Below are 14,951 nucleotides of genomic sequence, written 5' to 3'. Positions count from 1 at the left end.
TTTCCTCAATGTGAATAAAACATCTGTTACAGCATTTTGTGCCTCCCTTTATTTTAGGCTTTACTGATACACTTCATAAAGCTCAGCAGAAATTTAAGCCTTAAAATAAGCATATATATAAGGTAACAACAAAGTATTTTATAATGGGACACTTGATAACATCTTATGAAATTCAATTAAGACATTAAGATGGGTTTAGAAAGAAATGACACAAATGTAGCAGATAAATTCACAAAGAATTGTTAACATATCTCCTTGGCTTGTCTTTATTCTGTTACGTCACAATTTTGATGCAAAGAAAACAGACATCTAATAACTTTTTCAGGTTGTTAATGTGGTTTGGTAGTCTTTAGGAACTAGGGATATAGCACCCACAAATAACTCCTTGGAGCTAAACTTATATAAAATCCTGTGCGAATCTGAAAAGAAAACAGAATAGAAAGATGGCTAGGCTTTCCTCAACAAATATGGGATAACATAAAATAACACTTAATGCTGTTTAAAATGAATTTTCTTAAATATTCAGGGTTACAGCCTGAATATTAAAAAGAGATGACAAGGAAAAGTGAAGAATTTCTTTGTGGCTGTCTTTTCTACATTAGGGAGAGAGAAGTTAGCAGCCAAGATTCAAGTAAAGGGCAAGCTAGACAAATGAGGAGACTTTCATCCTCCCTTCTCAATATCTTCTTACTGGCACTGTCTAGAGCCCTACTCCCATCTTGGGTAGCCATGGCAACCCGAAGGGCCAGATTCTCTCAATGCTTAGGGAGACATGAGAGGGGGACACTTAAGAAGACCGGTGTGGTTCCATTCACAACTGAAGAATAAGGGAGAACAAGATGTCCAGCCAGGGATTAGGAGTCAAGGACTGACAACAGAATCTGGAACTGAAAGCACCTTAGAATTCAACTCATTCAACTCTGATCTGACTTGCTCAAGGTCACATGATACCTGGGTGGCAAGGACACTACCAGAACTCAGATGTCCTCACTCAGCACAGCACTCTGTCCACTGCCCACTGCTTCTAATCCAAGAAGCCAATTAGAAACTACAGAAAATGTAATAACCAAGCTATTGTTATTTCCCCTTAAGCCAAGTCTCTTTTTCCCCCCTCTCTTTTCATTATAGAAATTTTCCAATACCTCCACGTAGAGACGTGAGAATAATAAATAACCTGTACCCATCGCCAAGCTTAAGCAATTACCAACTTGTGGCCAATCTTCTTTCATCTACACTCACCCCCACCTCCAGGATTTTGAAACAAATCCCAGATATGGTATTATTATTTCTTTTTTAAACATTAAATGCTTAAAGAAGTTATATAGCTGCAAATGCATCAGAAGCAATTTGTTAGGATGCTTTGGTGTCCCTATTCCGTACCTTTGTGCTATGTGAGGTATTTTCTATTTTATTTCACAGCTCTAGAACTAAAGGCCAGCTCCTATGTCAGCACAGGCCAGTAAGATATGCTCTGTGACCCTGCACATACACTGACAATATTAACCTTGGTGCAATGAGGAATTTTGATGAAGTGGTTGTATTAGACAATAAGCATAGAGAACGTTGAACTTATATCAAGAGATAAAGGCTTTTCTACCTTAAAGGTAATATCACTGATGCCAGACACTTGTTTAAACTGGGCTTCATTCAGGCCTGAGGTTTAAAGCCAATTTCTTCCCGGAGTCCATATGAAAGGTACTAAATAATATAATTCTTAAAGTTTAACAAATCCACAAAATAATAAAAATAAATTTTCACACCAATAGTGTTATGACTCCCTTAGGACAGAAACCATTTATTTGTCTTAAAGGCATGATGGAAATTTTAAAATTTAACAATAAAATATAGCAACACTTTTCCTTCAAACAGCCATTTACATTTTGCCCACAAAACAAGTACATTCAAAAAAGACATTCAAAAAGTTTTTAAATTAAAAATAGGATTGTGCTACTGGAACTAAGTAGATAGATAATATTGTGTGTGTGGGAATGGATATTTCAGCTACAATGTTGACAAGTAACATTTTCCCTTCTAATTTTCTATTTCACCTTCCTTCACCTTCCCCTCCCTCCACACTAGTTTTCCATATGAATTTACAAGTATATAGTTAAAAATAAGAATATATTAGAAAGTCAGTGAGTGGAAAAGGACGCAAATGTCAAATATGGACTTTTTTCTGGGGAAAAAAAAAGCCCTACAAGACACAATTTTTATCTTTTAAAAATTTAACAACTTATCGTCTAGCAAAGTTATGATATTCATACCTGCTGAGGTTTCTCTAAATTTGTCACTGGTCTTCTTTTTCCTCCATTTCCAAGGCTTAAAGATTTTACCGATGGTGGAGAGTTTCCCCTTTCTCTTGAAGGGAGGTGTTTGGGAGCCTGCTGTTGGGCCATCTGAATTTGCTACAGATGCTTTGTCCAGTCCATCAACTGTATAAAGAAAAATAAAGTCAGAGAAAAGCTGTAATAAAAAGTTTGAGACAACATCGTCTGGTTCTTCCTGCACTTTAATAGCAAGTATGACCACTTTAATTGGAATCTCATGTAAAGTTTATTTTGTCCCACTCCCCAGCTGGTAGAACTCCCCTAATATCAATCAGTAAATCAATCAATCAGAAATTACAGTCCCCTTAGATAATCATTTTGGGAAAATAGAAAAGAAGCAAGAGACTTACATAATAGGTAGGGCCAGACAAATAAGGGTCTGTGAAACACAGCTGAATCCATCTGCAGCAACTACATCACTAGTTTGTGGAGGAACAGAGTATTCTAAGTATTCCTGAAATAGGATGTTCCTCCAGAGGCAAGTATAGCATTCTCAGTAATGAATGTTACAGTTATGGTGTAGTTAAAACCATTGTTTCTCCTTTGCAAAATAAAATGTAGTGCCAAGAAGCTAAATTCTAATTTTTACAATACTAAAACTATCTTTTGCTTCTATTTAAAAAGAAAGTTTTCAGCTTCCCAATAAACTGATAATTTTCGCTAATAATAAGAAATGTGTGGAAAATGTGGGTATTGTGTGTGATAGAACATATCTTTAGTGCCTTAATCAACTTATTAATCAGAGAAAGGCCCAAAACCTTAAGTTGCCTTGCATTATGTTCAAAACAGAAGGTAGACAATGATGACTTATGTTATTCCTACTATTAAATGGTAATGGCAAAAAACTGGAAGCAGCCCAGAATGGATAAACCATGGTATTGTTCATGCAATGAAATAACACTCAGCAATAATGATACTCTCCCCAATACATACAACAACATGAATGCCTCTAAAAAACACTGTGCTGAAAAAAAGCCAGGCACAACGGAATACATACGTGTGGTTCTATTTATATGAAGGTCTAAAGGAGCCAAAATGAATTTATGATAATAGCAAAAAAAGAAAGAAAATCAGAACAGTAGGGACTTCTTGGAATGAGATGGAAGTAAACATTAGTTGAGAAGGGGCTTGAAGGGAACTTACTAGGGTGACTGAAATTATCTCAATAAGGGATAGATCATACACAACTCATCAAATGGTATTTATGATATCATGTATTTTACTTCATGTAAAATTTACCTTTAAAAAAACCATAAATAAATAGTGATTTTGCATGCAATTAATGATATGCATGCTGATGTGTTTAGGGGTGAAGTGTACTGATGTCCAACAAAAATAATTAATGGACAGACAGATGGAATGGGCAGATGGATAAATACAATAAAGTAAATAAAACTTATACTCAAAAAAAATATAGCAAAAAGTTAAGTGTTAAATCTCAGGGTGGATATGTGGTGATTAACTGTGTAATTCTTCCGTCTTCAAAACTTTCATAAGAAAATACTGGGAAAAACAAAACAAAAGAAAAACTGAATGGCAAGGACTTTTGCTTGCAGGAAAATGGAGCAGACTTATTTTCCTATTCCTCCTGCTAAATAGAACTTAAAAACCCTGGATGTTAAATATAAGCGAAGCATAAGAAGACTCAGCAAAGTGAAAAGAAAGTAGACCACCCTGAGACTTCAGGACCCAAGAAACAACATGAAGGTGAGATTCCTGGGTTTTCTTTTTGTCTCCTTTATACCAGACTTGTAGCTGAAGTGGTCACCAACCTGGAGACACCATGAGGCATAGACCAAAATAGCCTCAACAAAAGCCTGTTCTCCAGCCAAAAGAGCAAGAAAGGGACAGCCTAGCAAGATGAAAAACCTTTAGACAATAACTGCTCTACTCCAGCCAAATACCACAAGAGAAACTACCACCATGAATGCCAGCAAAGGCTGAGTGGGGTAGACTAGATGTCTACCCTCATGAAGTTGTAACAAGAAGCCCCAACTTCCCTGTCAGAGAATTCAAGGAAGAGCAAGGAGGGAGTTGGGACCTTCATGCCCACCAGCTGGTAATGAATCATCCTCTACAGTGTCAGTAGAGACCACATGGGAGCCTGGCTGTCCACCCCTACCCAGCAGTAATGAGGGTTCTCTCCTCCTCCATCCCCATAAATATTGGGGTGGTATCAAACCAATGCCCAGTGGGAACAAGACCACCCCTATCCACTGTGGTATCATTGGAGACCATGCAGGGATCTGGAAATACCATTATACCCAAGAGTAATGAGGAGCATTCCCTGCCCCCATTTCCACCATAAGGTATCAACAGAGGATGAGTGGGGAACCTGGATTTTTACCTCTACCTGGCAGTAGTGAGGCAGTACCCTTCCTTCCAATGCTGGAGATGTGGCAGACATAGCCAGTTCAAAAAACAACAACAACAACAAAACAAAACAAAAAGAAGGATTCAATAAGATTTTGAGTCCTATAGCATAATATAAAAATGTCTACATCTCAATCAAAAATCACTTGACATACCAGAACTAGAAAAATCTTAAACTGAAGGAAAAAATACAATCAATATACACTAATACCTAAATCCTTATGAGCTCCTTCCAAATAAGAAGGATAAATGCCATTCTTCCCTCTAGTGATGCCTATTCTAGTTTCAGATAGAAATGCAAATCCTGCAGTGACTGTTTCTTCCATATATGGTTTCTGACCCTATTTTACCCTGCCCATATGGACAGGGTATAGGCAGAGAGAAATATAGGACAGACTGATTTTGAAGCTAAGCCAGAGTGAAAATATAAAATCCTGATTTACTTTACTTCCACTCTTCTCCAACTACCTTACTCAAACAAGGGGCAAACCTAAGGAGGCACTGAGTGTCTGGTGTTTCTTCTTTTTTGAGATTTTATGCTGAAGGGCTTAATTTTGAACAATTTAAATGTTGTGAAAGATATAAGGGCTGACTATTACACACATAGGAATGAGGGTTTCTACCTCAAATTCATCTCTGTGGCTATAGACATACATCTACTTCTTTTCTCTCAAGCCACATATCCAGTTCCTTGACACTCCATAAAAATTCTGCTTTTGATCCAAACTACTTAAGAATAATCTACTTTTTCTCCTGAAAACAAAAATAAACAAAACAAAAAGTAAGTAATTCTCTAGGTGACAGATGGGGAGACTGAGTGAGTGAAGAATTAAAGCCTTAATGTTAAATTCATAGCTGTATAAGAAATTAACTGCCATTATCTTTATTATGCATCTACAGTTCTAGTCTTTATCTCTACTCTGGAAAGGGCCTGGGCCAGTGCCAATGACCAGAGCAGTGCATACACATACATATCTTTTTTCTGACTGAATAAATTCATCTGTAATTTTGTAATTGTTGGGTTAGTAAAACAAACTACACTTCCAATTAGGAACCATATGTTGGCACAGTTGGCCACATTGCCATTGTACTTCTATTAAATCATGAATGTGTAGGGGATTTTCATCTGCTTTTGAGTAGTATGAACAGAATATAAACTCTCTTCTCTCCTCCAAACACCTAGGAGACTGCCAGTTCCATTGGTACATCTATAATTTTTCTTTTGAACAACTTACCATTAAAATCAGTTTGAAACTTAGTAACAAAATTTTTCACAGGTCTCCTGAATCTTGCATTTACATGCAGATGAGAACAAACTGCTAGGTAAATCCCAGATGAAAGTCTAAATTTCCTGTTTTAAAAGGTTAATTTTGATTGACTTTCATGTTTTGAAAAGTAACCTGTCCTTCATCAGAAGTTTCTTTTTCACACTTGAGATCAACATTTAAAAATATTTATGTATTTTACAGTTTTTATGTTTTCCAGTATAAGTCTGCCACTTTCCCCTTTAAAGGCCACAGAACTTGAGAGCAACGTTTAGGGAAGATTTGACTGTATTTCCTATACTGACTTGAGGCCTCTCTCAACTGAAAAATGCCTTCATATACATACTATCATATATAGGGGCATACATTTCTGGACACAGAACCAAGTAGGCAACAAGATCAGAATAAACTCAAGCTCTGAGCCATCGCAGATGAGACCGGATAATGGTTTCCAAGGAAGCCAAGTGGCTATCTTTGTTCTGAGTTCACTAATGGAGATCCTTACTCTCTTGCTAATCAGAGTTTACTTTGGGTTGTATCAAATCTCTTCCTTTTGGGGGGTAAGATGAATCATCACCGGACAGAAAGAGAAAAGGAACAGAAAAATCAAGGTGTGTGGCATTACATGAGAGCATGAGTTAATTCTGAAACTGCTACCCATGTACACTGGGAGAGAATAAATAAGTAAACGGACAGTTGATGTTGGAAGCCAGGTTTCTCACTGCTGGAAAGGGAGCTTATTGATAAGCAAGGGGGGGTTGCTAGAATGATCCATACGGCACTGTATTAGGGTTGGAAATGTCATAATGAACTCATGTTTGGCCAGACAGATAGACAGAAAGAGAGAGAGAGGGAGAGAGAGAGAGAGAGATAGTTAGATAGATAAGATGATAGATGATAGATAGATAGATAGATAGACAGATAGATAGATAGATAGATATGCGTGTACATACAGCTCAGTATACACACATGTATTTCCTAGTTCTGTTCATTCAGAAAGCCTAGAAGCAGCAATACCCCAAGTGAGCACACTGGCACTCAGTTCTTGGTTTCTAACAGGGCTCTTCAAAGAAAAGGAATCAGATCTCTACTGAAATGGCTGCTTCCAGGGCTAGGGCAGGGAAAATACCAGATGAGCCGGGAGCATGTTACAGTGCCATAAAGTAAGCAAGGGCTCAAAACACATACTGATGGGAGTATGTCAAAGTCACACAGGAGCCAACTGAAAGAGTCCCAATGGCCAAAGCTGGAACAACTTGAGCAACAAAATAAATAAAGTGGTATTAGATGATAATCCAAAGTATAAAATTAATATATACAATATTGATAAATATTGAATACTGATATAGACAATATCACATTGATATGAATATTGAATGGTTAATAATATAATACTAATATGGATAAATATTGAATAATTAAATAAATGTGGGAAAACAAGTTTGTACAGAAGAACTACAAATGATTTATATAAGCACTCCATCTCAAGGGAGTAGAGCTGAACTCCCCACTCCTTAAATGTGGGCTACGCATTGGGACTTCCTTCCAAGGACTGCAACATAAAACGGAGGGGGAGGAGTGACCTTACAGAGGAGAAAATTGACAAACACTACCTCAGCTAAGTGATCTTCATTAATGTCATCAGTAGTAAGTCATGTTGATCATATGTACCCTTGAAATGATGGATGAGAATCATACTTCAAAACTCATAACCCTGCTGTAACCATGAGAAAAACATCAGACAAAACCAAAATGAGGGACATTTACAAATTACCTGACCAATACACCTCAAACTGTCAAGGTCATTAAAAACAAGGAAAGTCTAAGAAACAATCAGAGACCAGGGGAGGCTAAGGAGACATGATAAATAAATGCAATGTGGTATCCTGGATACCACCTGAAACAACAACAAAAAAGAGCATTTGGGGAAAATGAGGGAAACCCTAATAAACTATGGAATTTAGTTAACAGTAATGCACCAATGCCCTGTTCTTTGGTTGTAACAAATGTATTATACTCATACATGAGATGAACAACAGGAGAAAGTAAGTAGGGGGTATATGAGAACTCTCTGTACTATTTTTGCAACTTTTCTACAAATCTGAAACTATCTTAAAATTAAGAATTCATTTGTATAAATGTGGCATTAGCTAGCATGAAGGTGCATGAGGATGAGGATTTAGGAGGTTCTTAGGGGTGAGGATATCAGCTGTAGGGAGACCTCAGGGAGTACAGTACAGACCTCAGGGAGTACAGCTTTTACCAACAGTAAACATTTCTGCTCAAAGAGGTTTTGGGAAGTTAATATGCTTTAGAATTGCCCATATTTCTCTCTAAAATCTCTTTTAAACGATATTTTCAATTCCTAGTATTTTATCACCAAGAGATATTTATAGGTCATCAAATTGCTATTTCAGCACTTTTTAGCACATGATAGACCCAAATAAGGTAATTGACATTCAACATCTTTCAAAAGGGTAGATAATGGGCCTTGAAAAATGGTGTCAGAAAGTATTCACTCAGTTACTGTGAGGCTGTACAGAGAGAGTTGATCCGAACATACCCCCAATACTCTCTCTCCCTTTTTCTCCCTCTCTCTCTCTCTCTCTCACCATGCCAGGATTAGTATCATGTACTGCTGACACAGAATGACAAACCTGGGAATAAAAAAGGTTTCTTGTTCTTTATTTTTAAGTCATTGAAGCTGAACTGTTTTCAATAATAGAATTTTATTTGGGAATCAAAGTAAATTTAAAGGACTGAAGCTTATTTCATGACAACTGAGGACGCATTTCCTATCTCAACCATTTTTTCCCCTGCACTCATGGGGATGGAAGAGTGAATGGCACAATTCAGGTACAGACAAATCCCAGAGCTCATGCCAGTGTGAAAGGTCTGATGAACAGTACCCAGCAATGAACTAGCCACTGACCCACCTTGTGTTTCATTCTCTCCTCAAAGTGGAAATTAGTGAGCACTTTATCAACAGCAGAACTGATAATCAGATATTTATTGTGTATGCGTGCCAGGCTCTGAGCTAAAGTACCTTACCTGCCTTGGCTCATGCTAATTCTCATGACAATTCTGACATGGATACTATCATCAGTCCCATCTTGGAGATGAGAAAAGACTCACAGAGACTAAATACCTAGCTCAGGATTTGCCAGGGTGTGTGTGTGTGGAGGTGTGTTCATATGCAGAAAGATTAAATAAAGATTTATTGACTAAATTATATGACTGACAATGAATAAATAAGCATCTTCCTCAAGTGACACACTGGGTAAGGGGCAGAGCTTGGGTTCCAAGTCCGAGATGGTTCTCTTTACTACTGCACAGCAAGGCCTGCTTTAACTCAGTGCTATGAACCCACCATATAAGGTCCTGGGAGATCACAGACAGGAAGGATCCTCACCCTTACGGAGCTAGCAGGAGGGCTGGGGAAGCAGACGCAATCAGTGCTCCCCAGGTGAGGAGGCACTGGACCAGAGGTGGGAACAGAGCCCAAAGGTGGAAGCCCATGGAGGGGAGCAGTCAGGTGACTGGGGAATGTTTCACAGGGAGTGAGAGACTTGACTGGGAACCGAAAAGATGAGCAGACTTTTCGGTGGAAATCAAGGAGGGAATGGCCTGAAAGTGATCCGATTAAGGATGGCTGACCTTTTAAAGTAAAGCCAAGAAAAATGTTCTCATTGCCATGCCATGCCGCTGGTCTCAAAATAGACACATGGTACATATTTACGGAAAAAAAATGAAAGCAAATTTTTAAGGTCATGTCTTTGAACATGTGAAATGGTTAAATGTGAAAAATTTAAAAAGGAACTAGAGAATTAGTGAACTTTCTATATTATCAATGTATACACCATGACTTAAAAATCTGAGAATAATACAATTTTAGAGTTAGAAAAGATCTTGGTTGGTGCAGGGAAAAAAATTGCTTTTCATCAGCTGACTGTTTAAAGAAAAATCAACATTAAGGTAATAAGGCTAAAAATATATATTTTTAAAGATTTTATTTATTTGTAAGAGTGAGTGAGAGCACAAGCAGGGGGAGCAGCAGGCAGAGGGAGAGGGAGAAGCAGGGTCCCTGCTGAGCAAGGAGCTGGATGGGGGACTCGATCCCAGGACCCTGAGATCATGACCTGAGCCAAAGGCAGACGCTTAACCGACTAAGCCACCCAGGCATCCCAGCTAAAAATATTTTTTTAGTTGTGTAGCCATCATCTTTTAAAATCCAGTAAGAGTAAAAAGAACAGAATGTAAACAAGAAGTTAAATTTGAAGAAAAAGAATAGAATATGAAAAAACCTTGATATCATAGAGTCAAATGAAGTTATTTGTCCCCCCGGAGGAAGACTGCTCTCATAACTCGACTCCCTATTTGCCAATTTCCAGTCCTCTGTCACTTGAAAGAAGCTATAAAATTATCCAAAGGGACCTGGGGTAAGATCAGTCATTCAAATTAATACTATAGAGCTCTTTCAAAATGATTTTTAGGTATACTTACAGACAGTAAATGATTTTGTACATGCAATCACCATCCAGATCAAAGTCTAGAATCATTTCCAGACCCAGAAAGCTTCCTTGTGCTTCTTCCCAGTCAATACCCAGTCTCTCCCATCCATTCCCCCAAATAACCACTGTTTTAACCCCTATTACCACTGATTTGTGTCACCTAGTCTTGAACTTCAACTTAGTGGACTTATACAGCATACTCCTTTATGTCTGTCCTTTTTCACTGAACTTTATGTCTATGAGAATCATCTAAACACATGAGCATTCCAAAGCAAAGTTACCTAGCTACAAAATGGAAATCTGCTGTCTTAGCAAGACCTCAGATGATAGAGCTTTATCATATGATAGAGACAATGATAAGCTTTATGCAAGCTCTTCTACTTATAAAGGATATCATTTCTAATTTCTTTATCCGGAAAATGCAAATAATATCTCCCTTCCCTTGCCAGATTTCTGGGAAAGCTAATCTATCTTTCTATTATCTTTTGAGACCGCCCTGAAACTATGCTAAATTGGAAGCTCACCTATGCAAGATGAAAGGTGAAGAAGCCGTTTATTTTCCATAAATAATGACAGTTTTATGTTTATTCCCACTCTGCAAATGAAATCATGCAGCAGTTCTGACCCACGCAATTCGCAGAAACACTGGGTACCATGTTATCTGGTATGGGAACAACAACTGTGTTTACATTCTACATTATCCTATATATATTAAAAACCTACATATATATTAAAAACCTCTCCTCAGTGGATAAACTGAGACCCAAGAAGACTATGTGGCTTCCCAAGTCATTAACTAATGGCAGAGACACCATCTAGGTCCTGTGATTCCTGTTCAAGGCTTTTTTTTCCCACTCCATGAGTCTGTCCTCATTGGAATACAACAGCTAAACTGGTGAACCAGTAGCACCTCTTGGTAGCTCCAGAAGGGCACTACAACTATTTGTAGAGCAAAAAGCAAAGAAGATGTTGCACAATCAGGACAGGCAATAAATCTCAGTTACTGTTTTGGGTTTTAACCAACCAATTGGAGTGGCTGACTGTAAGCCAAGAAGAGAGCTGAGTCCCACACCCAACTCTGCTTCCTAAGAGCCCTGTGACCTTCGACAAGGACCCAATATTTCATTGCTGAAATGAGGAGACTAAGTTACATGATCGCTAGGCTCGCTTCCAATTTTAAAAATTCTATGATTCTCATACTGATTTGTGCTGAATTCATAGATTTTACAGGCCACATGAAGACCTGTTCTAAGTGCTTCATGAATGTTGCCTCCTTAACTGTCAACACAACCCTGTGAAGTAGGTGCTTGTTAGCACTCCCACTTTATAAATGAGGAAGGTGAAGTCCAGAGAGAGCCAAGGAATTGTCCCAAGGTCACAGAGCTGGTAAGTGGGATTTAGTCAATAGTCTGCCTCCAGGGTACCCTTTGTACAAGATGGGTCAGAGGGATATGGGTGGGAATAGAGCTGTATTTTAAGAGGAGGCAAGACATAAACCTTAATGAATAATAACTCAGTTCTACCTCCAGCCTCTTCTGTGGACTAACCCAAGGAATTACAGCAGGTACTGTTATGCTCTCTGAAACAATGCCCAGTGTCTTCACAGTTTAGTTCATGCTAGTTGCAGGCAGAGTGTGTCCTTTGCTTAAATTAACTATGGTCCTTTGATTGCACATAATCCTTATTTACCATAGTATTAACTTTAGGAATTTGATATCACCAGTTTTTTAACTTGTTTTTCTAATGGAGGCAGCCATTATTTTTAAACCCCCAAAGGGAAAAGCTACTAAAGACTTCCATCTGTCTGCAAGCACTGACAAAGAATTTCAGAGTTTAAACTCATGGCTGATAGGCCTGCAGAATGAGTATGTTTGTGCAGCTGTATGACATCCTGATGCTCTGACATGCACAACAGCCCCTAGACTTGCTATGGGATATTTAACAGATTAAATAATATCACTTGTATTTTGGGTTTAAAGAAACTCTGATTGAGTAGAAAATGGGATCACTTTGCAAATGGAAAATGAATTTTATTGTTAAATAAAAGCATTTTAAGTTTTGAATACCACTGTGATCACAATAAGCAAAGGGTTCTATGAGCAGCTTTCATAGCTCTACATGGAAATATTAAGAACTTTGCTACAGAAGTGAAAATAAGAAAGGAAGCAACCAACCTTCTACCTTCCTTCCCTTACTAACCTTCTCTTCTACAACTCCCCGAGTCTGGGGTGGGGAGCAGGTCATGGTGTGTGGAGGTTGTACTGTGTTTGTAAAAAAGAAGAAAAGGTCGACCCATCTCCAATGGGCAAAACATCAACTGAGCAAATTTTACCTCCTCTACGTTAGGATAACAACCACTTGGTTTGCTGAGCACGGGCATAGGGATGCAACTTTAGGGGAGAAACTGGCAGATCTTATGTACAAGTCATAAAATAAAGTCAAATGAAATTTCATAATTTTTAAGTAAGTGACTAAATTTTGCTTGAGAGACAATTATGAAAAATTTCCCATTGTGGATGAATGTAACAGAAGTATTAATAAAATAACATATTAAATCTGGACCAATATCTTTAGGTCGAAAAGCTGGTGGATAAATAAGAGCCCTGAGAATCTACCTATAATGTGATAACTCTGTTTATAGTCCAGCAGTCCCCTGGCAGTCACACCAAGTCACCGAGGCTGGTATGTGGGAAGAGAATAGTAGCCACATGCAGAATTCCAGACTACCTACCCAAGGCAGAAATGAAACCTACAGGCTTATACAGTGTTAGGCAAGATGCTGGGAGAAGAATTTATGTCTTAAAGAATCCCCAGGGCTCCCACAGTTATATCCTTATAGTTCAGTTAAGAGGTGACTGCAACAACCAGGCATCTCAACTTGGAGAGCAGTGAAAATGAATTAGAAATGATGAATGGATCCAAGGGACACTGAGGAAGAAGTGAGGAGATGGGGGAACTGTCTAGAGAAATCATGGAGAATTCTATGGCTTGAACCTCTCTGAGGTGTGGTGGAATGTCAAGAGAGGACTTGGAGAAAGACCTATATGGCTTGTGTTCAGACACCATGAACTTCAGGTATTAGCAGGACATTCAGGGGAAGATGTCCAGCAGACAGTCAGAAATACATTATCAGCACACTAGCAGGAAGTCAATGTTGAAATTATTTGGGGGAGTCTTCCAAACAAAAGCGGCAGTTGAGGGCCAAAGGTAAACGCTTAGAAAATGATTCTATTTAGAAGGCAGTAGGCTGTACATAGTAAAGAACCTTGGACTTCTTCTCTACTGAGAATCATCGGGTACAAGATAAAGTTTAGTTTATTTGTTGTAAAGTCACAAGTGTGGGGGATTCTAGGGCATGTTTATGAACTGAGGGGAAAGAGCCTGAAGGGAGAGAGACCTGACTACCCACAGGGGATGGGCTTCTCTCAGGATAGGAGTGAGACTCTGGGTGGAGAAGGAGAGCCTGAACCTCACTTGACGAATGTGAGGAAGTGAGCAGAAGTCAGGGGATGACGGCACCAGAGATGTGAAGAGGAATGCAGCAGGATGGTATGTACTTCCAGTGACAATACATGCTACTGGAAGCAAAGTGGCAGGCATGGCAGTCGGGAGTGGATCACATGTCAATGGTGAAGGCTGGGGGAGAGCAGAACCTCCATTACGGAGTTACCAGCCAAGGAGGGGCGGGTTCCAGACAAAACAAGACAAGGAGGAAGGAGAGGTCCACAAAAAGATGAGGCTGGAGAAAAATCTGCTTACTGTGGAATGGAGTCATTCATTCATAATTAATGTACTGAGCAACTATGCTAGACAAGGTAATCCTCCGAAGCCATACTAGTGAGCAAAAATGGATTGGACCTCTGCCCTCAGGAAGCTTACCGTCTACGAGAGGGGCTGACATTCTTCAAATAACCATCATTCCAATATAGAAACCTGGCACGCTGTGAGAGCGTGGGGGATGTAAGTGGCCGGAGGGGCTCAGACTGTGATAGTTGAGCACTAGTCCTTGTGACAGGCGTGGCCTGACACACTCTCCAAGTTCTGTGTTACAGATTCAGGGCAAAGCTGTTTGAGGGTTATTGAGATTGAATCTAGTTTCATAACAGTGCTTAAAAGGTAGAAACACCCCAACCAAATTAGGCAGGAAACCATTTAAAGTCACTGAAAAGCAAAGGATTAACATTCCTTCGTTTGTACACCTAATTCTCTAGAGAAGGGGGGCGGCAGGGAAGGGAGAGAATTCCATTAGCTGTTTTTTAAAAAAAAATTTTATAGTAATGATGACTTTAGGGTCAAGTTTAATTTTTTTCTCCAACACAGTCACTAAGAGGATCCCACTTACAAAATGTTCTATTTTGGTTTCTTTCTTTTAAAACGACATGTGTGTCAAGCAAGCATTCCAGAGAACGAGTTGTACCAGCAGGACTTGGGTAGAACACCACAAGGAAAGCCTCTCTGAATCCAATTAGGGCACC

At 38.9% G+C, this 14,951-nt stretch overlaps 1 protein-coding gene across 10 annotated transcripts in view; it reads right to left on the bottom strand.

Moving 5' to 3' along the window:
- Nucleotides 1-14,951, bottom strand: part of PHACTR2 (phosphatase and actin regulator 2) — a 261,006-nt gene that overhangs the window by 92,961 nt on the left and 153,094 nt on the right. For all 10 annotated transcript variants that reach the window (XM_073894028.1, XM_073894031.1, XM_073894027.1 and 7 more), the window contains exon 2: nt 2,265-2,432. In XM_073894028.1, coding sequence (XP_073750129.1) covers nt 2,265-2,432 — 168 coding nt within the window. The remainder of the gene's footprint in view (nt 1-2,264; nt 2,433-14,951) is intronic.

The sequence above is a fragment of the Callorhinus ursinus genome, unplaced genomic scaffold (genome assembly GCF_003265705.2).
Source record: "Callorhinus ursinus isolate GAN/ISIS: 27379988/994484 unplaced genomic scaffold, GSC_fseal_2.0 scaffold6, whole genome shotgun sequence".
In the NCBI taxonomy this organism is placed as follows: domain Eukaryota; kingdom Metazoa; phylum Chordata; class Mammalia; order Carnivora; family Otariidae; genus Callorhinus; species Callorhinus ursinus.
This window is presented reverse-complemented; position numbering and strand designations above follow the sequence as displayed.